We start from the raw sequence: 20,746 nt of genomic DNA on the forward strand, positions 1-20,746 counted from the left end.
TGAGCAGAAAGAGGGAAACAGTTCCAGGAATATCCTTGGTTTCAAGGGTTAAATTGAAGTCAGGATGGAGAGAGGAAAAGGGAGTGACAGTAGACATCAAGCTACAGAGCCAAATCTAAGCTCCTAGATAAGCTTTCCCATACCAATGAAAAGAAGTGTGAATAAGTGGCCACAGAAGCAAGTGTTGGCATTCAGAACATCACAAACTAATGAGATTAATGCATTTTTAACTCGTAAGGCAATATTAAAAAGCAGACTGAAACTCCACAAAGTAGTGTGAAGTATCATCCTAACCAGAATTTTGGAAAGAGTGTACAAACACTGGAGTCCAAACTATAGCCTTACTATCACCAAGGCCCTATAATTTTCCCTTTTTAAACACACAAGAATACAATCTGCAAAGAGTTCCTGAGCTCTCCTGATTCAGCTCTGAACAGACTCCTGCTCTTCCTGCTGTCTTAAAATGCCAAATCATAAGTCAACAAGAAACAATTTTGCAACATAAAAATATACTGGCTTTTTCACACTCCTGACAGAGGTGGGATTGATTGGCAATATTTTTCTGGAGTCCAAACTATAGCCTTACTATCACCAAGGCCCTATAATTTTCCCTTTTTAAACACACAAGAATACAATCTGCAAAGAGTTCCTGAGCTCTCCTGATTCAGCTCTGAACAGACTCCTGCTCTTCCTGCTGTCTTAAAATGCCAAATCATAAGTCAACAAGAAACAATTTTGCAACATAAAAATATACTGGCTTTTTCACACTCCTGACAGAGGTGGGATTGATTGGCAATATTTTTCCTCTTACAGAGTATGGCTGCCAACTTCACCAAAAAACCCTGGTAGTTGGAAATAAATTATTTTAGTCAGTTGTTACATAACATGTTGGCTTTGACAGAACTTGCCAAGGGAATTTCTGCTGCTGGGCACAGCCAACTGCTGCTGCTTTCTGTGTGCTGCGGGGTACTGGGTAAAGCAGGTCGGTAGAATGGTTTAGATTAAGACAAATTCCTGCACTCCAGAGGGGTTTACTGAAGAGACAGACCGTGGGATTAACAACACACAGGAGTAACTCCTGGAGGTTTCTGTGTAACTGAAGTGCAGTTAACGTGCTTGCTTGCTTCAGTCAAATCCGTGGGTGCTCTCGGGTCAAGAGAGTCAAGCTACAATCCAAATGCTAAACTGTTTTTCCCTAAAATATTCCATGCATGCCTCCACCCTGTTTGGAATGACATTGCTGTCACTTAGTTCTTGTACTCCCAGAGATAAACTGAAACCTATTATATGTGCTTTGCACATTACAAAATCATTTATAGCTCTTCATTACTAAAGATCAGAGGAGTTTCAGCTAGGTCATACAGAAACACAGGGATATAAGGAATATAAAGAACTTTAAAGCAAAGAACTGAGTTTGAATTTACTTTATTTGACACAATGTAAGGTCATTTCTGAAAAACTGTTTGTCTCCATATGCAGAAAAGCACTCTTAAGCAGCGCTCAGTAAGATACAGCAGTGTGACATGTTACAAGAGCCAGAATTTAGTCTGGTTTCATTTGAAGCTTTCGATTTTACCTTTTGGAATAAAGCAGTCTGAACATTAAGGACTTGTGTTGGGTCTCCTCTAGCCTTATTATAGAGGTTTTCCCAGAAAATGTGTAGCTTTTAGCAAAGCACTGCAGATCATGGGTCAGTTGGGAAAGAACGTGTAGCTCAAGTAGTGTGTACCTGAACAGGCCATGTGCAGTGTTCCCCAGGGTCTGGAGAGGGTCAGTCTCTTAGGTAGGTCAGGCTGCATTTAGATTATCACTGCTTCTGTAGCCAGGGATCGGAAGTAACGTTGCATTCGTGCGTAATGATTTGAGAATTAAAAATTTTCTTCATAGGAGTAAAGCTCAGTGCTTCCTCTCAGTGACTTTTTCTTGGGCAAACAACAGAGCTTGTCTAATCATATCTCCCCACATGTACCCGGGAAAAATGTTATACACAAAAGCTTGAGGCTGCAGCGAATCCGGTGCAAAGAGAAACACAGCAGGTCTTCAACATCTCTCGTACCCACCCTCATTACAACCTCCGCTCTGTCAGCCCGAGGCAGTGCCGGGGCCCGGGTTTGCGGGGCCCGCCCCGCTGCGAACACGCTGCTCGTCAGCCTCACCGCCGCTCCGGCAGCGGAAACGCGTCACCGCCCGCACCAAGCTCGGGGGCGCGGGGCGCAGCTTCGGGACAAGGTTGGTTTTGGACACAGTCTGGGACGAAGCGTTCCTTGGCGGTACTTGTGTTCCCCAGTGCGGTTCGCAGGCATAAACGCGCTCCCGGCACGACACACTGGCCGCCAGCGGCGGGGCGAGGCCGGCCCGTGAGCTCACCCCCCCCTCCGCCTCTCCTTCCAGCCGCCCGAGACCCCGCCTTCCCAGGGCACGACGCCCGCCCCGGCATCACCGGGCGGTGCCCGCCCCCGCCGTGCGACAGCGCAGCGCGCCGGGCACCCACGTGGAGCGGGCCGGGCCGGCATGGGCAAGCGGCGAGCCGGGCGGGAGCTGCTGCGCAGCCTGAGCAAGAAGCAGAAGAAGCACCTGCGGGAGTTCGGCGAGGAGCACCCGTTCTATGACAAGTGAGTGCCGGGCTGGGCGAGCCCGCGCGGGGCCGCCCCTGCCCCGCGGTTCGGTCCCGGGGCTGCAGGGCTGAGGAGCCCGGGCGGCGGCCGCTCCCTGTCATGCCTCCCCTGGGCTCCCGACGGAAGGCGGGGAGTTGCAGCTGCGTGGCGCACTGCCGCTCGTGAGCCGGGAATCGCGGAAGCAGAACGGGAGGCAGGAAATCTCGGCTCGGACTGACTTTCACTAAATGTAAACTCTTGTGGGAAGCCCGGAGGCTGGCACGAGGAGTGGGGAAGCGGCGGAGTGCGAGGTGGGCTCCCATTTTGATGCCAGGCCGGTCCCTTGGCTTGTCAGGGATCCAGCTTTCCCACTGTTTGCTCCGTGCCCTTTTCTGATGTCGGAGAGGGTATGAAAATAGAGCAGCGAAGATCTGTGTGACAAGAGCCATTCCCTCCTCGGCGGGATGCCCTTCTGTCAAAATGACCACCTTCCTTCTGTACCCCCGTGCAAACTTCTAAGGAAAGAGCTGCATAGTCCAAATGCTGTGCCATCTGTGCTGCTGCTGTAAAGCCTTTGGGAGCAGGCACACAGTGTTAAAGTTTGTTGTTTGGGTGTCCCCTGCGACCCTTCCGACGTAGGTTGGGATGGAAGGCCTGCTGGAGAGAATGTCCTGTGTGTACAGTGATGCTCAGTCCCACACAAGACTCTGCATCTTTTTGAAGGAGTTGAGGTTAGTTTAAGCCCAGCTTGTACAGTGGCTTCTTTGAAGAATTGCAGTCCCAAGACTGGTTAGTTAATGCTGTTTTACCTTTAGTTTGTGTCTTTTTCCCACTTCACAGACCAATATTTAGCGCTAGTAGTCTCTGTCTCTGGTTAACTTTGTTACAAACTACCCTTCTAGCTAGATTCTTTTAATTCCTTTTGAGACCTCATTTTCTGATTAAAGCATTTAATCACAGAGATTAAAGCATAAAGATTTTCCTTTAAAATTTTTATTGATAAGTTGTAATGCCTGAGCACTTAGGCTTCATGTACAGAGGGTCACATCACCTGAGAGGGTGACTCTTAAGGGTCTTTTTTCTTAGGGAGACATGTGTGATGGTTTGCTTTTAAGCTTTCTTTAAACTTGCATAACTAATCAATTCACTCTTCCCCTCATTTCTTTCATCCTGTGACATTTCTTTCATCATTGACAGAGTAAGATATTTTAGTGCTTTCTTTTCAGGGTTTCTGGAAGACCAGAAGCAACTCAAATATGTGAACTGGTAATGTATTTTTATTTCTTCCTTACTTTCATCTTTGTGTAGTTCAGTGAAGTGAAAAACTTAGCATTTCATGTTTCCAACTTATTCAGGTTGATTAAGTTGTTCCACTTGGAAAAACAGTATTTAGGAGAAAAAGATGAATGTGATTTTTGTGTGGCTCTGAATTGTTCTCTGTAATGTCTAACTCAAAACTGTAATACCATCAGAGGGCAGAAGCAGCAGGAAATAACTGCAGTTCTTAACTTTTTTTGTGTATTATTTAGTCACAGTGAAAATTAGATCGTGCTTTAAGTTGTTTTAATAATGTTGATAAACTTAGTGTTGCATGAATTAGGAGACATTTTCTTCTCTGTTGAACAAAGAAATATGTGAATACTCCTTCAAATTGCTAGTGCTTTACTTTCAGTCAGGATTTCATAACCTCCTGTATCATCAGATTAATAAAAGATTTCAAAGTTTTAGTTTGGAAAAATTAATTACTCTGTTTCAGTTGTTTCCTTTAGCAATTTTGTGCATTAACATAGTATTTACCGATTTTTTTTTTTTTTCCTTTTTGGGCTAAAAGGAGCTAAGAAAGGAGTAAATAGTGTTGTGTTGATACTCACAGTTTCACTACAGTTTTGGCTGTAATCTGGATATTGGTTTGTGCAAGCCCAGGACAGAACTGGCTCAAGTCTGGCTTGCTCACAGTGTAGAGCTGTACAGCTAAACCAAACCTGACCAACTACCTGGGGAACCACTGTCCACTGACAGCTATTTCACTTACCTTCTTGAAAGCCAGAAGCATGTCCAGCATGCTCTGTCCCTTGTATGGATGCCCTTCTACAATTTTCAATCTGTATGTGGTTTTCTTAGAAGATTCTAGTGCCAGGTCAGTCAGAGCCTTGCCTGTGGAGATCAAATGACCTCACTCAGCTGAGACTGAAAGCACTGGATTTTATGATGCTCCAAGTCAAATTGGTGCAGAATGAGGTGCTTCAGTCTGTGTCCCAAGATGCTCTCAAAATCTAAATGGGGATATCCAGCATAATTATTGGCATAAAATGGTGGATTTTGAAAAATTCCACTTTTCTGTGGGTTCTATAGGTTTTCTATGGCATTTATGTAAGGGTTTCATGGGAGAGGGAAAACAGAGCCGTTAGAGGTGAGGGTATTTGCTTGCTGCTTAATAGGCTGTTACTGTTGTTGCTGTTACACTCATGTTTTCCTTTCCAGTCTGAGGATTCTGATAAATCAAGTGCAGAAAGTGATTCAGAAACTGAAGTGGAACAGGTCTCTGGATATCATAAGCTCCTGGCTACCCTGAAGACCTCCCCTGAGTCTGAAAGCGAGGAAGAGGATGATGAAAGTGAATCAGAAGAACCTGAGGAAAGTGAGGCAGAAATGGACAGCGAAGGGTCCCAGGAGACTGGAGAAGCAGAGGGAGGTGAAGAAGATAAGGATGATGTTCCAGAGGAGGAAGAAGGTAGTTTTTCTTTTCCCATGCTTCTTTGGTAAATGTTGTTTGACTAACAAATGTTTTTAGCCAGGATCCTGCTGTAGACTGGCTGTTGGCTGGGTGCTCTTCTGCCTTGGAGACTCTGTTGCTCCATTGGCTTTGTGTGGGTGGGAGCAGCAGTTGCTGAAGGATTTAGCAGGGGAAAGGGTAGCTGTGCTCATTTTGCGCCAGACAGCCCGCTGCTGCTTCCTCAGATGTTGTTTGTGCGGCAGCACAGAGGAAATCCACATGGAGCAGCAGACCAGGGGTTCTCACCCACTCATGGGAGACACAAGCTGTTCTCTCAAGCAGCATCTGGCTTGGCTGTGCCACCGAGAGGAGGGAAAGGTTTGCCTCACAGCACAGGAAAGAATATGGAAATTGGAAGGAAACTGCCGCCTTTACAGCGAGGTATCCTCATTCATGAAGTCTGCAAAGAAATGCTAGGAGAGAGGAGTCAACTTTTTATCATTTTCAGTTATTTGGGGTCTTTGCAAACTAAAAGTTATATTCCCCAAATATGTTGCTTCTTTAATTTTTCTCTGGGGGACCACATTTTGTGTTATGTAACATTTGGCATCCTAGCCAAAAGTCATCTTTATGGTAGAATACAAAGCCTGCTTTTATCTTTTTTGATACAGTACTGGGAGAAAAAAATCAGTAGCTCAAAGGGAGCAACATCTACAGACAGTAACTTTTCCAGGAGAAAATAACCTGTTTCTTTCTAACCATTGACAGTCACAGACACAGCAGAGCAGGTACTCAGCCAGGAGCAGGCTGATGGCACAGATACCTCTTGTGACCCACATCATGGAGTAATTGAGGAGTTTACTGATGTGAAACATGAATCTGAATTTAGCTTGGAAACCAATTTCATGGAAGAGGAGAGTGGAGATTGCAATGCAGATAAGAGAGACAGCAGTTCTTCACAAGCTCTTCCAGAAGGTAAAACAGTGTGTGTTTGTGTTTAGGGATCTGCCTTTAGAGGAGTATCTGTAAACATGTTTAAATTATCCAACACCCTAGCGATAGGCTGTATAGCTTCCAAGTTCTTCCACCACCTTATTCATTGTACTGCCCACATGTCAGCTGGTTATATAAGGGACCCTTAACACTAATGCAGATGTGTAGCTGAACCATTTGTTCTCTGTAGCCCCTGGGAACTGGGATTCATGTGGGGTTTCTGCTATGACTGGTAAAGCTTGACATATCAAGAACTAGAAAAGTGTGTGGAGGGTGTTGTCTTGTTCTGCTGCTCTAATAGTCTTTTTAAAAGCCACTGTAATAAAAAGGGCTCTGCAAGCCTGCACTTGACTGTGGAAGTTATTCTTGGCACAAGCAGCACAGGAGATAATCACAAAGCTGACCTGTGAGGGCATTCTTCACATCTCAGTGGAGTTAGAGGTCAGATTCTGAGAAGCTTGGAGCAGCCACAGTAATTTAGACAAATGCTCAGCGCCCTCAGAATTTTGAAGGTTATGCAGAGGAGTCTGACTGCACCAGGATCAGGAGAGTATGAAGCATCAGCAGAGCACATGTAGTGTCTTTTAAGGGTGTATCCCAGAATCTCACTTCACTGATAGATGCATCTGAGCTCCGCTGTTGGAGTCGTCCCACCATATGTAACAAAATAACTGTGTTGCACGGGTGTGCGATCCTTCAGCGACATGGCACACACTGGCACTTGCACAGCTTCTGCTCAGATTTCATGCTCTGCGGCTTTAATATCAGATGGCGTCGTTTGAGAGAGAGAAATATGTTTGTAGCATCCCTAGTGATGCTGGCTTGTCATCTTGGAGCAGCAGCTGACATTAGATCTGGGAGGCAGCCTGGGTGATACATGAAATGTGTGGAAGCATCAAAGGGCCATGTGATAGAAAAAACAGCTCGTTCTTGTTACCATGAGAATATGACTTAGGCTGTTGGCATTGCATTTTAATGAGAATAGTAGCTCTCCAACTGCATGCTAAGTATCCTAACAGCTTTGTTCCACCTATAAATGATGCACTACTTCTCGGTGGGTTCTTGTAGCTTGGAAGTGTCTTTATAATCTATTGCAGAAAATGAGTCACCTAAGATAGCAGGAAGGGGATGAATTTCTGGTCCCAGGGTCACTAAAATTCCTGAAAATGCCTCCCATTACTCCCTCTACTTTATTGGGAAAATGCTGGAATCAGTAAAACAACTGAGGAGAGAGCCTGCAGTCCAATTAAGTGATATCCTGTTCATTTGTGTTTCTGGGAAGATTTTCTCAATTTTTTTTCGGTGTCATGATCAGTAAATGTCTTGACTTTTGCCTGGGTAACTTGTGTGTGGGGTGGATATTTGTTGGCAAGCACCAGTGTTCCCTAATTAGTTTTCTTTATGCAGTGAGTGCTGCTGTGCTGCAAGCAGGATACAGGGTTTGGCTTTCAAAACAAGCTTTGCATGTGACTTTGTGCGTGCCACTGTCTTTGAGTATAATATGATTTAACAGTTCTTTGCCTCTCCTTTCCAAAAAGAAATGCTGATTAGAAAAATCGGACTTTTTCTCACTTCAGGCAATTTTTGCCTCCCTTCGCCAAAACTCGCTTAATATTTCTGTGCTTTACTACAGACTGTGTTCATATCACTGGCCAAAGCCCTGGGCAGAGCTGTTAGTAAATTAGGAGCAAGTTCTTGGGACTTTACTATTGATAGCCTTTTTCACCTGCAAGCAATGGACATGTCAGAGCTTAAGGCAAAAAATTGCCACTGTTTTCCACTACATGCTGTTTTCCTGTCTAACATTTGATTAGTGCTTGAAAATTCTAGTACTTCCATAAGTGCTTCTTTTCATTTTAAAAGCAATCTGTCAAATCTGTTCTCTCTGTTCTTCGCAGAGAGAATTTGACAACCTTTCTCTCATCTCCAAGTGCTTTGAAATAACTAGTTTTAATTGTGGTGTTGGCCAGCATGGAAACTGCTCATCTCATTTGCAAATCCATTCTGCAACTTGATTCTACTATTAGCTGCAATAGTTCTCAGGCTGGTTTTTTGTTGTTGCTATAAATAGATCCATTTAAACAGCACACGGACAAAGAACTTGAAGATAAAGAAATAGAGAAGATGTCTTCGCTTCCTAAAACTTCAAGTCAAAGCCAGGTAATAATGTTTTGTAGCCATCCAGCGTTCCTAAAGATGCCTGGATTAAAATAATCCTTTTTTGTACAAGTGAAGTAGATTATAATTATTAGTAGTAGCTGTTGGCACTAGAATTATCGAGATTTTGTCGCTGTGTTGTTGTTGAACTGTTTTCTTCTTCACTTACTGCTGAGTAAGAGTTGAAATGTGAAGTCTGCTGTTTTGAAGGCATATGGTGACGCATCTGAAAAACATAGCTTTAGAGTTTGAGCTGTAGTCCCAAAACCTTGACTGGGGGTGGAAGCAAGGCTTGTTTCTGAGTGGTGATAGGACGATGCCAGGGATGTGCTCTGCAGCTGAACTTCTGAGGTGACCATGTACACTTTAAAAAGTACTTGTGATGCACTTTCACGTTCTTGCTTCAGGATGGCTCTGTCCCTGTACCCATTTACAAGCCAGTGAAGGGGAATTTATTACTTACATTGTTAATTCTGGCAGTAATATGTGGATTACAGTACCAGAAAAGCACCTCCTTCCTTGACAGAGAGTACTGGTTCTCAAAATACTCATTTTTAGGAAAACCTTTTCTTCATAACTTTTCCACATCTGATTTTGTTTTGGAGAGTTGCCTCCCATTCTGGTCAGCCATATGCTGGGTGACATTCATTGGACGATATCCAATGGTTAGTTAGTCAGAGAGAAAGCTGTGATTTTTTTTATTTCTTTAATTTAATTTACTTTTTTGGCACATGGCCAAAATTACCAGTGCCACCTGAAGCAACGCATGATACATCTTCGCTTAAATTGGTGTAGCTACATTACAGGGACAGCTTGGGACAACTTGCATGGCAGAAGGCTTAAAGTTTAGAGTTTTCCTCTACTACACTGATAGCTGTTCAAAATCAGACAGACATCCAACAAGACTGCATTTAGCAACTGAATCACAGCTTCTGGGATTAGCCCTTAATGGGTTTATTTTCATCTTTAATCAAAGTATGTACCTCAGTGGGGCCAGTTGGTAAGCATAGTTGGACTCCAGGGTTCTCACCTTGTCCCTGGTTTGAGGCACTGGTTTGCTGAGTGGGTTAGGCAGAAAATTCCTCAATTTCCTCTGGCATGGGAACAGTTATAGACACATCACTGCAAAACTTATCCAGATCTACAGAGCTGAAGTTCATTTATCCTGGTAGACTGTGAAAGGGATTGCATATTGAAAAAAAGGTTTCCACTTGTATTATGAAAAGATAATTTCCTTAATTTCATGAACTTGATTAAAGTTGATATCACCAGCTGTGGTGATATGCTTTCAAGTGTGCAGGGTTTGGTATGTATGACTCCTCAGCATTGTTGACTTGGTTTTTTTTCAGTGGCCAAGGGTGGGTCAACTAATCTTTTCTTCCACTTTGGAGAAACATAAAACTTTGAAAGCAGACAAAGAAGTTGATGTGAAACAGCTTCATCTCCACAAGCCTTTGGAATCGACTTGGCCAAAAGTGAATAAACAATTTCTGTCCTCAGTGGACAAACCAAGCGATTCCCCTTTTACCTCGTTACAAAGAGAGCTCTTCTGTATCATGAATTCGTACCGGGACTTGCTCTATCCAGAAAGAAATGCTTTAACAAACGGAGAAGAAATCCGGCATGCTTACTGCCTGCATGCCCTGAACCATGTCCTCAAGGCCAATGCCCAGGTGCTCAGCAACAACACCAAACGGAGGGACCGAAAGCCAGGGACTGACACCGATGACTACAGGGATCAGGGGCTCACTAGGCCTAAGGTAAGAGAGCTCTGATTCCCTCGTCCCCACCCTGGCTGCTCAGGCCATACAAACATCCTGGTAGTTTATCCACAAGTATTTCTGTTGCTTCTCTCTCAGGTGATGTGTTCCTGGGCATGTGCTTTTCCACATCCCTTTATCGTGCCTGGAGGTTGTCTTCCATGGCCAGGGCAAATGCCCTGTGAGAAGCAGTGAGCTCAGGGTTGTTAGCCAGCCTGGTTTTGTGCCAAGCCATGAGTTTGACTTACTGTTGGGGTCCCTCCCCCGCCGTGTAGCCCTGGGAGAGGGGCCCTGAGGGCACAGACACGGGGCTTCCCTGTCCCTGCTCAGCCTCGTTCCCATTGGTTGGTTTGTGTTCCCTGCGCGGGCAGAAGGACCCTTGGTCCCGTGACTGGAACAGTTCCTGGGCAGAGCTCCGGCCATGCGGCTGGAGAAATAAACATCTCTGAAACAGCTATCAAGAATCTGTCTGTCCATATATATTTCCTTTCCACGGGACTCCTGGTTTGATATATGCGTGTTGCAGGATCCCCACTGCAACAAATGGTGGAGATGCTGGGGGCAGAACGATCCCCGATCCCTAAGCGACTGATTTGTGTGAGTAAACCCTGGAAACTTTGGATTCCTCTTCTTGGTTTTGCTTTGCTATTCCGTATCTAAACTATGGAGGAACCGTGGGAAGACTCTTGGCTCTCAGAGCCGCATATGGACATTTATCTTAAACTTAAAATGATTCTTGAACAACGATTTGTAAATTTTAGCTTGATTCAAGCTCAAAAAGAACTGAAACACTTCCTAGCATGGTTGTTTAAGAACTTTTTCTATGTTTCTTGGGATTTAATTATTACCAAGGGCTTTTGGAAAACCGTTTGGACACAGTTAATACTAGAGTCAAAATATATGCCGATGGAAGAATATTTTCGTGAATATTATTTAGTTGCTGAGACTGTTGAGCAATGTCAGCTGTGTCCTGGTGAAGGGAAGCGTGGCGCAGGGACCGTGCGGCCCAGGCCACGTGGACCGAGCGCTCTGCGAGCAGCAGCGAGGCAGTTCCCGCGTGCGGGCGGAGCCACGCGAGCCGCAGTGTCGGTGGCGGAGCGAGGAGCGGCGGGAGCGGCGGGACCCGGCGGTGCCCGAATGGCCCCGTGCAGCGCGTGGTGGAGCGAGCCCCGGGAACGCCCGGCCGAGAGGGGCGGCGCGCGGGCGGCGGCTGGCGGCGATGGCGGTGGAACGGAGCCGCGCCCAGCCGAGACGCGCGCTGGAGCAGGGCGCGGGGGGGTCGTCGCTCGGGGGCCCGGCCGAGACGTGGGTGCAGCGCCTGGCAGCGGCAGCGAAGCTGCGACCAGAGGAGGCGACGCACGGAGAACTGAGCGGCGTGGCCCGGCCCGGCCCGCGCAGCCCCGAACGCGACCCCGGGAAGAGCGCGCAGGCACCAGCAGCCCCGAGAATTCCAACACGGGAGCGACCGAAGGAGAGAGCAAAGACGCAGCGAGACAGAAAACAGCAGCCACTCGGAAAAAGGAAAAGATCATAGCAACTAAGACCTTAGGGATAGTAAAATGGTATAATGTTAAGCAAAATTATGGTTTTATAACAAGGTATGACAACCAGCAAGACATATTTGTGCATAGAACTGCTATTAAAAAGAATAACCCTGAAAAATGGATCCCAAGCTTGGGAGATGGAGAAGTGGTGGAATTTAATATTGTACTAGGGAGAAAAGGGTTACAAGCATCGCAGGTCACTGGGCCTGATGGTGTTCCTGTAAAAGGCAGTATATATGCAAAAAATCGTAGTCATGTTAGACAGTATCTCCATTGTAAGCCCCCCCTACAGTTTCCCTTTCCTAATCCCACTTTTCCCTTTTACCCTATGTCCTATTACCCCCAGTGTATTCCCAATCCGTTTTTTCATCCATGGTTTCCCTCACAAAACCATGCTTTTGCCAATTGTTTCCCCAAAAATCCCTTTCCAATGCCGAGTGGGGGATGAAAAGGGGGAGGGAAGAAGTTAAACCCTCTCCTGCCTCAGTTTCCCCACAAAGCATGCTCAGAGTTCTGTCTCCCTTCTGTCAGCCCTAAGATGTTCCACAGAATCTGTTTGGACATTTAAAGACTCAGGAGGGTGGCTTGTTTTGTTTTGAAACTGTTCTTGTTATGTTTATCCAGTTGTTTTCATTCTCCTTTTATTAAAATAAAACGGGTGAGGTGTTGGGGTCCCTCCCCCGCCGTGTAGCCCTGGGAGAGGGGCCCTGAGGGCACAGACACGGGGCTTCCCTGTCCCTGCTCAGCCTCGTTCCCATTGGTTGGTTTGTGTTCCCTGCGTGGGCAGAAGGACCCTTGGTCCCGTGACTGGGACAGTTCCTGGGCAGAGCTCCGGCCATGCGGCTGGAGAAATAAACATCTCTGAAACAGCTAGCAAGAATCTGTCTGTCCATATATATTTCCTTTCCACGGGACTCCTGGTTTGATATATGCGTGTTGCAGGATCCCCACTGCAACAACTTACCTCTTTGTTTGTCCCCCTACCACCACAGTTGGACAGGTTTTCCTGCATCCCTGTCTAAATCTGCCAGTGTAGACAGCTGCCTCCACATCAATCTTCAGTATCAGTGCAGGTAGTGGAGGCTGTCACCCAGTGTGGGACGTGCCAGAAATTTTTTTGTCCTTAGGCAGTTGTAAGGACTTGTCTGCATGGAAGGAACTTTCTGTACCTGGGAGTACCTCAGGGAATCCCAGCCCCATTGTCAAGGCCAGCTGTCGTAGTTGGGGGAGTGGGCCCCAAACCAATCCTAGCTGGATTCACAGCAACCTCTAGTTGATAGCCAGGTGGATTCAGCTATGGCAGCCTGTCACCAGCGTGCCAGCTGCCTGTTGAGCAGTTCCAGAGTTGGCTTTCAGTGTTTGCTGCATGCCTGGCAAATCTTTGGTTTCTGTGTTGACTCCCCCATTAGCCATTTATATTTTGGAGTTCTGTGCAGGGACTATTGCCACCCATCCAAGAGCCAGCCCTTGACCTTGTCCCTGTGTCACAGGAACTCTTGCTTGCCTGGGGGTTAGGGAGGACAGGAGCACGTGCTTAGTTTTCAGTTCTGCTGTACTGGTACCCTGAGTGAGCTGGGAAACCAGGCTGAGCTGCTGGCCACTACCAATTCAAGAGCCCACTGCATCCCAGTGCATCTTCCCTTGCTGCTGCTTGTCAGAATGGCTTTGTTTTGATGGTTGGGATGCTCCATGGGGGCAGATCCAAGCCAAAAGTTTAATTAACATACAGTTAACAGCGAGTGTTCACATTTTATGGGTTATTCTCTTGTAATGGTTGATCTGCACAGGTACTGATGATAGTGCCCTTCAGGGAATGTGCTCTGCGGATTGTGCATGCTTTCATCAGTCTTCTCGAAGTGAATGACAAGAAAAAAATAGATGTAAGCAATAAAAAGCGCTTCAAAGGGGAGTTTGGCTCTGACCCAGAAGAGAAGCCCCCCAACCTGAAAAGACCTGAAGATTATGAAGCCATCTTTTCTGGCAACATTGATGACCACTTCAGAATTGGTAAGGACCTACTGAACTGATGATTTTTAGCTTGTAAAAATCAGGACTGCTAAGTAACAAATTCTTCCCAAATGCCTAGGAGCTATCAGGGCTGGAAGTTTTGGTGAGACTCTAGGCTGTGTGGTATTCCTGCTGGTTTTGTACTGACAACTTGGATTTTTCTGAAAATCTTTCTTGCCTTGCCAGAACTTAAAAAGGAAGAGAAAATAGAAAAGTAATTATTTTCACAACAAGTTCAGAATCATTTAAAATGCAACGACAGCTTTATTCTAGCAGGACTGCCCACACCTCATTTTCAAGATAGCCTTGATTATGCAGCAAAGTCTTTTCATGTTATAAAAAAAAAAAATCTTTTGGGTTTAATTAGCGGGTTCACAATGTCTCTTGTAATGGCTGGAACAAAATTAAAGCTCAATACTGAGCAAAGCAGTTTTCTGCTGTGCTTCCTATGGTTTTCATGAAAGCAAATGGGTAGCCAGCAAAGTAGGAGTGTTGGACAAGCAGAAAATTTGAGACTGTTTCATAATATTGTAGTCTTAATCCTGTTTAGTAACTCAGTATGCAGAGAACTAGCTAGTGGCTTGGTTCCTGGAGCTGCCAAGGTGAGAAGGCAGTTTTTCTAACTTAACTTGGCAGATCAGAGGCTTTTGAAATACTGCACCTTGAAGGATAAATTGGCACCCCAAGAAATGTAATGATGCAGTGGAAGATGTGAGCAGGTCGCACTCAGTCTTTCCTTCTTCCCCAGTGAATATCTCTCAGGCTGAAAGCATCTTACTTTCAGTAGCATAATAATTTTCCTTTCAGTCCTCTCCCATACCACACTCTGCTTGTTCCACTTACTAAGTGTTAAGAAATGATTGAAGAAACTTTCAGTGCTGTTAACTCGCAGAAGCAAATTATAGAAGCAGAATAATTTCTCTTTCTTACTGTGCTGCACACCCTGTTACTTCTGCACAAAGATCTAATTTAAAGCACATTTGTTATGTCTTACTGAAACCACCACTCTTTCACATTTTTAAACAGAAAAAAGACTTGATGTTTCTAAACTGTGTATATGCTGTGACAAGTGATATCTTCTTCTTGGAAATTCAACCAATTGAACCTTTCTTCTTTTTCTTTCTTTTTCCATTTTTATGGGTTGAAATAGACAGCAGGAGGCATCCCTACTGCTGTCTCTGAAATTCTTGGAAGGGTCTTCTGCTGTACCCGTGATACCTGCCTTCACATGGACAGGGAGAGACGTTGGAGAGACTTTGTTGGGCAGATTGAAGGGGGTGGTTTGAATGTGGTCTGGACTAGCTGGATTTTTAAGACCAGAAAACTGTGGGTTCTAGAAATACTAGAAAAACATGTAGTTATGACACAAACTCCTTTGATTCCTTCCCTTTCCTGTCTATAACATGAGAGGTGATGCATCAACTGGTTTAGAATGTACCCTGCAACACGTGGTGTGAGAAGCAGTGGAGGTGCAAGACTGGTCATGCCTTTGATCATTGTAACATGAAAAACCTCGTCCTTTGTGGTTTAGTAGCAAATCTTTCAGCCCTATGAATAAAGGCAGTTGCTAGTCAAGAGATCCACCCCAGAACTTTCATGACAGGTTAAAATAAGTTACTGTAATACCCAAAGGCAGAGACCAAAGTTCAGAATTTAAGGAGAAAGGAGTAGTTAATTTCTGCATTTTTTTTCTTAAGTTGTTCAGTCTCCTCATTCCCCTGTTCAGCAGAAACTCACGAACAATATGTTTCAGTTAAAAATTTTTGTTCGGATTATGGAAAATCTTAATAATACAGAAATGCTTTGCCAAACTTCATGAAAATTTTCCAAATGCCTGTCGAAGGGGGGTAGGGTGGGTAAGCACTTTTTGGGGAAGGGAGAGTTTCAGCTAGATTAGTTGTGTTCAGCTATATTCATCAGTGTGGGCAGAGGAAATGGGGGGAATCACTGTTCCAGAGCCTGCTGGAAGAATGTGGTTGATAATTGATGTTAACTGAGACATTGCTCTTGGTGTTGTTGGACAGGGGTTGCGATTCTGCAGAAGAGCATGAGGCTCTATGCACCCTTCTACTCCTCAGACATTATCATTGCCTCTCCCCTGGGCATCAGGACTGTCATTGGCGCTGAGGGGGAGAAGAAGAGAGACTTCGATTTTCTGTCATCAATAGAAATCCTCATAATTGATCAAGCAGACATTTACCTGATGCAGAACTGGGAGCACGTTCTGGTGCGTTTTCCATATATGTGTTCATTTTTGTGCTGGGCTGGGTCTTGCTGGTCTGATGTTACTCAGTTTTGGCAGTGAGCAGCATTGCTGGTTTTTACTGACTTGATTCTAGACATGGATGTTTGTTTCTTTTCCTCCCTCCACCCTGATATTTTCCTTATACTAAGAATATTCTTTCTGCAGATTTTGGTAGTATTCAGGACATGTTCTCTCTAAAACTTTGTTTGGTGCTTTAGTAGTATATTTCATCAGAGATGTTTTTTGGACAGTTTTAATTACCTTGCAGCATGAGGTAATGATGGTTCCTTTAATCACATCTGGGAGAAATTATGCCAGCTGTCTGACTGCCCAGTGTCTCAGTCAGATTGCAGCCATGTGAGGAATCTCTACAGCCTAATTCAGGTTTTCACAGAAAGCAAGAGGAGCTGCCTCTTGTCTCCACTGACTGCAGAGGTACTAAGCATTAGTCATGTCCAGAGTTAAACAGTATGAAGGGCTTCCTGTACATTTTCTGAAAATAGAGCTCTTGGGGTTGTGGCAGGTCTGCAGCAGTACCCCTGCTTTTCAGCTTTTGGTTAGTAGAAATTTTCAGGGTTGAAATGGTAGGGTTTTATTTTCCACGTAAAAACACCTCAGAGGTACCTGGACCAGATGTTTTGACTACATGATGTCACTAGGCATTTTGGATGAGTCCAGAAGATCATCTTTCCTCAGGAGTCCCAGAAAGGGCACTTGAGCCTACACAATATCCAAGGAATGAGTCCTGGAGCCTGCTTCCCATTTTTCCCTTTAGGTGCAACTGCCTGCCAAGTGGTGGCAGGGATGCCAGTCCTAGGCATCATTCCCTGAGGGCAAAATGCAGTGAATTTCTTCAAACTTTCTCTGAATGTGATGAGAGCTGAGCTGTGCTTGGGCTTCTTTTAGCTCAGAAACCTTGGGCACATTGACTTTTAATAGAAACAAATCCATTATGCTTGCCCCAGGAGAAGACTGGAAGGAAAGGTTACTGTTCCTGATGACTAAAGAGATGGTAGCTTTCAGTTCTGTGGCAGGAAATCAAGTAAATTGCTCTTGCTGTGGTCAATAAATTCCAGACAGTGGTGTCTTGGGAGATGCTGGATGTTTATATTCTGTGCTGCCGTGCTGGCCCCTGCCCTGTTCCCCACTGCAGTTAAGGCTTTTGCAGGCAGTCAGGGATGCCAGCAGTGATGTGTCTCCATCTGTCTGTGCAGCACCTGATGAAGCACATTAACCTGCTGCCTCTGGATTCCCATGGGGTGGACTTCTCCCGGGTGCGGATGCTGAATCTCAACAACTGGTCCAAGTACTACCGGCAGACGCTGCTGTTCAGCGCTCTCCAGGACCCCCAGATTAACTCTGTCTTCAACAAACACTGCTTCAATTACGCTGGGCAGGTGAGTTCACAGAGGAGCTGGAATGCTGGTGGGGAAGGGAGGGGGAGAGGAACACGAAACCCAACATGAGGAAAAATTCTGTAACTCAGTTGCTGAAAGACTGTGCGTGCCTATCATTTCTCTCACCCAAATGTTTCAGTCTGCATCTCCATGACACTGCATACTTTGCCAGAGGTATGAAGAACTGCTCCTCATGCAGTGATGCTTATTTGATACTTTTCTTTCATAGTAGCTGCTGTCTCATGTCAGAAATGGGATTTTGGTTTTTTAATTTGACAGTCTCAAGTTATCTTGTTTTATATTTTTTGTTGTTAAATGGAGGGTTCATCTGCTTTCTTTTTTTTATCTCCTACTGTGTAAGATGCATGAACTGGTAGTATTTTGAAAGAAAAAGGAAAACTAAAAACTTTAGGAGACCATCTCAAATATATAGGATTCAGGGCATAAGCAGTCATTGTGTATTTAACAGACCTGGTTTGTGTACCATGACTGTAGTTTTGTATTGGAGCTTTCTTAAAAACAGCGTTGTGCACTGGTTTTCTTAAAAACAGCCTTGTGCTGTCAGATGTGAGCTGCAGAAAGCTGGCTGCAGTGTGCCTGCCTTTGGAATGCTGCTGCCCTAAACATCCTACTTCCTTCTCACAGGTTGCTGTCCGCAACATGCCACTCACTGGCTCCATCAGCCACGTTGTGGTCCAGCTTCCTCATGTTTTTCGGAGATTAGAAGCTGAAAGTGTAACTTCTGTGATAGACTCAAGGTACTGTGTGTCTCAGGCTGTGCCCCAGTGACTGCGATTTCGGGTTTAGTGGAGCGTACTGCAGAGCACACTGTGGGTTCACCACAGCAGTACATCTTCGTTAGTCCTCAGGTGTAGGCTGGGCTCTGCACAGGTGGAGGGGAGTAATGGCCTTCTCCTTGCCAAAGGCACTGGAGAATATAGTCTGGGGAAGAAATACCAGTCTCTACCAGAATTGTGTAGTGCTGGTAAAGCCTTTTATCTCCTACACATGTAGAAATCCTGTGAAGTTAAAAGAAAGACAAATGTAGTGAAAATCTTTGGTAGTCTGTTGTTTGATGATATTCCTGTTTGAGCTCATATCAGTATTGGGAAGCTGAATTTTAACTCTGGTTAAAACGTATTTTTTTTTTTTAACTGAGGTTTCAGTTTTTCATTGACAAAGTTCTGCCCGAGTACCGCGATGCCATCATGTCCCACACGCTCATTTACGTCCCGTCGTACTTCGACTACGTGCGCCTTCGAAACTACTTCAAGAAAGAGGACCTGAATTTCACTCACATCTGTGAATACACTAAAAAGGCTGCTGTCTGCAGAGCAAGGCGCTTCTTTCTCAAGGGAGAGAAGCAGTTTTTATTGTTCACCGAGCGTTTCCACTTCTACAAAAGGTGAATTGTGGATCGAGTTTTCCCTCTGAGTTGCGTGTGTGCTGTTCTGAAGGTAGAGTCTGACCTTAGTCATAGATGGGCTCTGCTGCTTTTCGAATCTGTTGGATCCCTCTGAGGACTTCTTTGACTGAAATAAGAGCTGTTAAGTTTACTGTCAAGTTTTTGCCTGTTGTCAGCAGTCCCTTTGCAGAGACTTTATTATTTTGTTAGGAGCAAAGCTTTATTCAGGGAGGTAAGTGCTGCCAAGTCCCAGTGATGTCAGGACAGGGTGATACAGCCTGCAAATGGGATTCATTGGGCCTTTTATTTGTGTTCATCTGTGCCACAGTAATTGCATAAAATTTTGGAAAGAGTATGTAATTGGTTCAATAATGCAATACAGCAAGCTGAGGCCACTTGGAAAATTTGGTACATCCTGACTGGAGCTGTTTACAAGTTCCTAATGGAACAGGATTTTTTTCTACTAGCAGATGTTTTGGCAAATACGAAAAATTTCATGAGGCCTGATCTGGTCAGTCTTCACTGTATTACAGTCCAAGCTGAAGAGGCTGACTGCTTCATAAATTGGTGGTGGTTGGTACTTCAGAGGAAGCCATTGTGCCTGGCAGTGTTAGATTTTCCCCCTAAATTCCACTTCTCTGTTTAGTCTTCAGTCCGTGACACAGGGTTTGTAAAGTTGAGCTACAGCTGATGTGCACTGAGGTTCATGGAAATTGGAAGACCTGATAGAGGATTGATGTTTTAACATGCATATTTTGTAAAATTTGCAACAAATTTGTTTGTTTGGTTTTTTCTACTACAGGTATACAATAAAAGGCATTAGGAACCTAATTTTCTATGAGTTACCAACATACTCCCACTTCTACAGTGAGATTTGTAACATGCTGAAGGCCACAGACAGTGGGGTGGATGCTACCTGGACTTGCACTGTGCTCTACTCCAAGTACGATGCTCAGAAATTGGCTGCAGTGGTTGGCATAGACCGCACAGCTCAAATGCTACAGTCCAAGAAGAACGTGCACCTCTTTGTTACAGGAGAAAATGATTAAGTGATCCTACAGACTGGGTGATTGGATGGACCTGCATTTTGCTCCTAATGCAGATTTTTATATTGCTTTTTAAAAAAGTGTTAAGCTTTTTACTTCCTTTTGTTAAATATTCTGTTGAAATTGTTCATATAGTATTAAATTTTGTATTTCAGTACTCTGCCCAACAAGAAATGAAGAGTGTCATTCAAAAAAGCAGGGCTTAGGGGGTGTTTTCTGTGTAGAAACAAAATCAATCCAGAACTATTTTTCTTGTATGTTAAAAAACTCATGGGTCAGTAAAGATTCATGCAGTGATAAATAGCTTTTGATTGGACTGTTTCATTTCATTTTTAGGTGTAGCAAGCTCACCTTCTTTTCTCGAAGGGAAGTTTTTCCTCTTGTCTAGGATAAGAAAAATGCCCAAGTATTTAATGAGTCACTATTCTGTAAGCCTACACAAGGGAGCTGCAGGCAGGGCTTCTAACACAAGTGTGCTGCTGAATGAGAGTTGGACTTTCTTCCAGCTGACACTTGTGAGAATCCTTAAATGTGCTTGGGTAGGAGCTATGGTTTTGTGTTTTTCCTGGAGTGACCTAAATATCTCTGCCTCCTGTTTCCAACAGACCCTCTGGCTGTTCAGTTTTACCAGGGATAAGTACAAAACCAGGGGATTTGCAGTTGCAAATGCCCATGGTCTGGTATCTCACACCACAGGTGGAGGTGAAGTGGTTGGTTTGTCTGGTTTTTCCTCCTGATGGTTGCATATGGAGAACAGGGAAGCATCTTGGTGCTGCCTTTTTCTTCTTCCAGGAAGCTAAGTCTACTTTAAAGGGAGCTAAAAGTAGAGGGATTAGTTTTTGTAAGCACGTGCTAGAACTGCAGGAAGATTGTTCTCCAGAGGGA

General features: G+C 44.8%; 1 protein-coding gene across 3 annotated transcripts; it reads left to right on the plus strand.

The window, feature by feature from the left end:
* Positions 1-2,160: 2,160 nt before the first annotated feature.
* Positions 2,161-20,164, plus strand: UTP25 (UTP25 small subunit processome component). 3 transcript variants are annotated; one of them, XM_048299695.1, is made up of 12 exons: positions 2,164-2,612; positions 3,821-3,860; positions 5,076-5,325; positions 6,076-6,282; positions 8,372-8,460; positions 9,807-10,217; positions 13,549-13,768; positions 15,793-15,995; positions 17,228-17,410; positions 18,056-18,168; positions 18,570-18,815; positions 19,618-20,164. In XM_048299695.1, exons 1-12 carry the CDS (start codon positions 2,512-2,514, stop codon positions 19,862-19,864), a joined length of 2,310 nt encoding a protein of 769 aa, XP_048155652.1. In that variant the 5' UTR covers positions 2,164-2,511; the 3' UTR covers positions 19,865-20,164. The 3 variants fall into 3 exon arrangements, with proteins under 3 accessions (XP_048155654.1, XP_048155652.1, XP_048155653.1); XM_048299696.1 differs by lacking the exon at positions 2,164-2,612 and adding an exon at positions 2,652-3,325; XM_048299697.1 differs by lacking the exon at positions 19,618-20,164 and having other exon boundaries at positions 2,161-2,612; positions 18,577-18,788.
* The last annotated feature ends 582 nt before the right edge of the window (positions 20,165-20,746 follow it).

Source organism: Corvus hawaiiensis, chromosome 3, assembly GCF_020740725.1.
Source record: "Corvus hawaiiensis isolate bCorHaw1 chromosome 3, bCorHaw1.pri.cur, whole genome shotgun sequence".
Lineage (NCBI taxonomy): Eukaryota > Metazoa > Chordata > Aves > Passeriformes > Corvidae > Corvus > Corvus hawaiiensis.

Excerpts from the sequence above, each read along its gene's own strand:
- UTP25 (XM_048299695.1), top strand. The coding sequence starts at position 2,512 with ATGGGCAAGCGGCGAGCCGGGCGGGAGCTGCTGCGCAGCCTGAGCAAG. Across the intron at positions 2,613-3,820 it reads GAGCACCCGTTCTATGACAA|GGTTTCTGGAAGACCAGAAG; the intron begins GTGAGTGCCGGG and ends CTTTCTTTTCAG. Across the intron at positions 3,861-5,075 it reads CAACTCAAATATGTGAACTG|TCTGAGGATTCTGATAAATC; the intron begins GTAATGTATTTT and ends TTTCCTTTCCAG.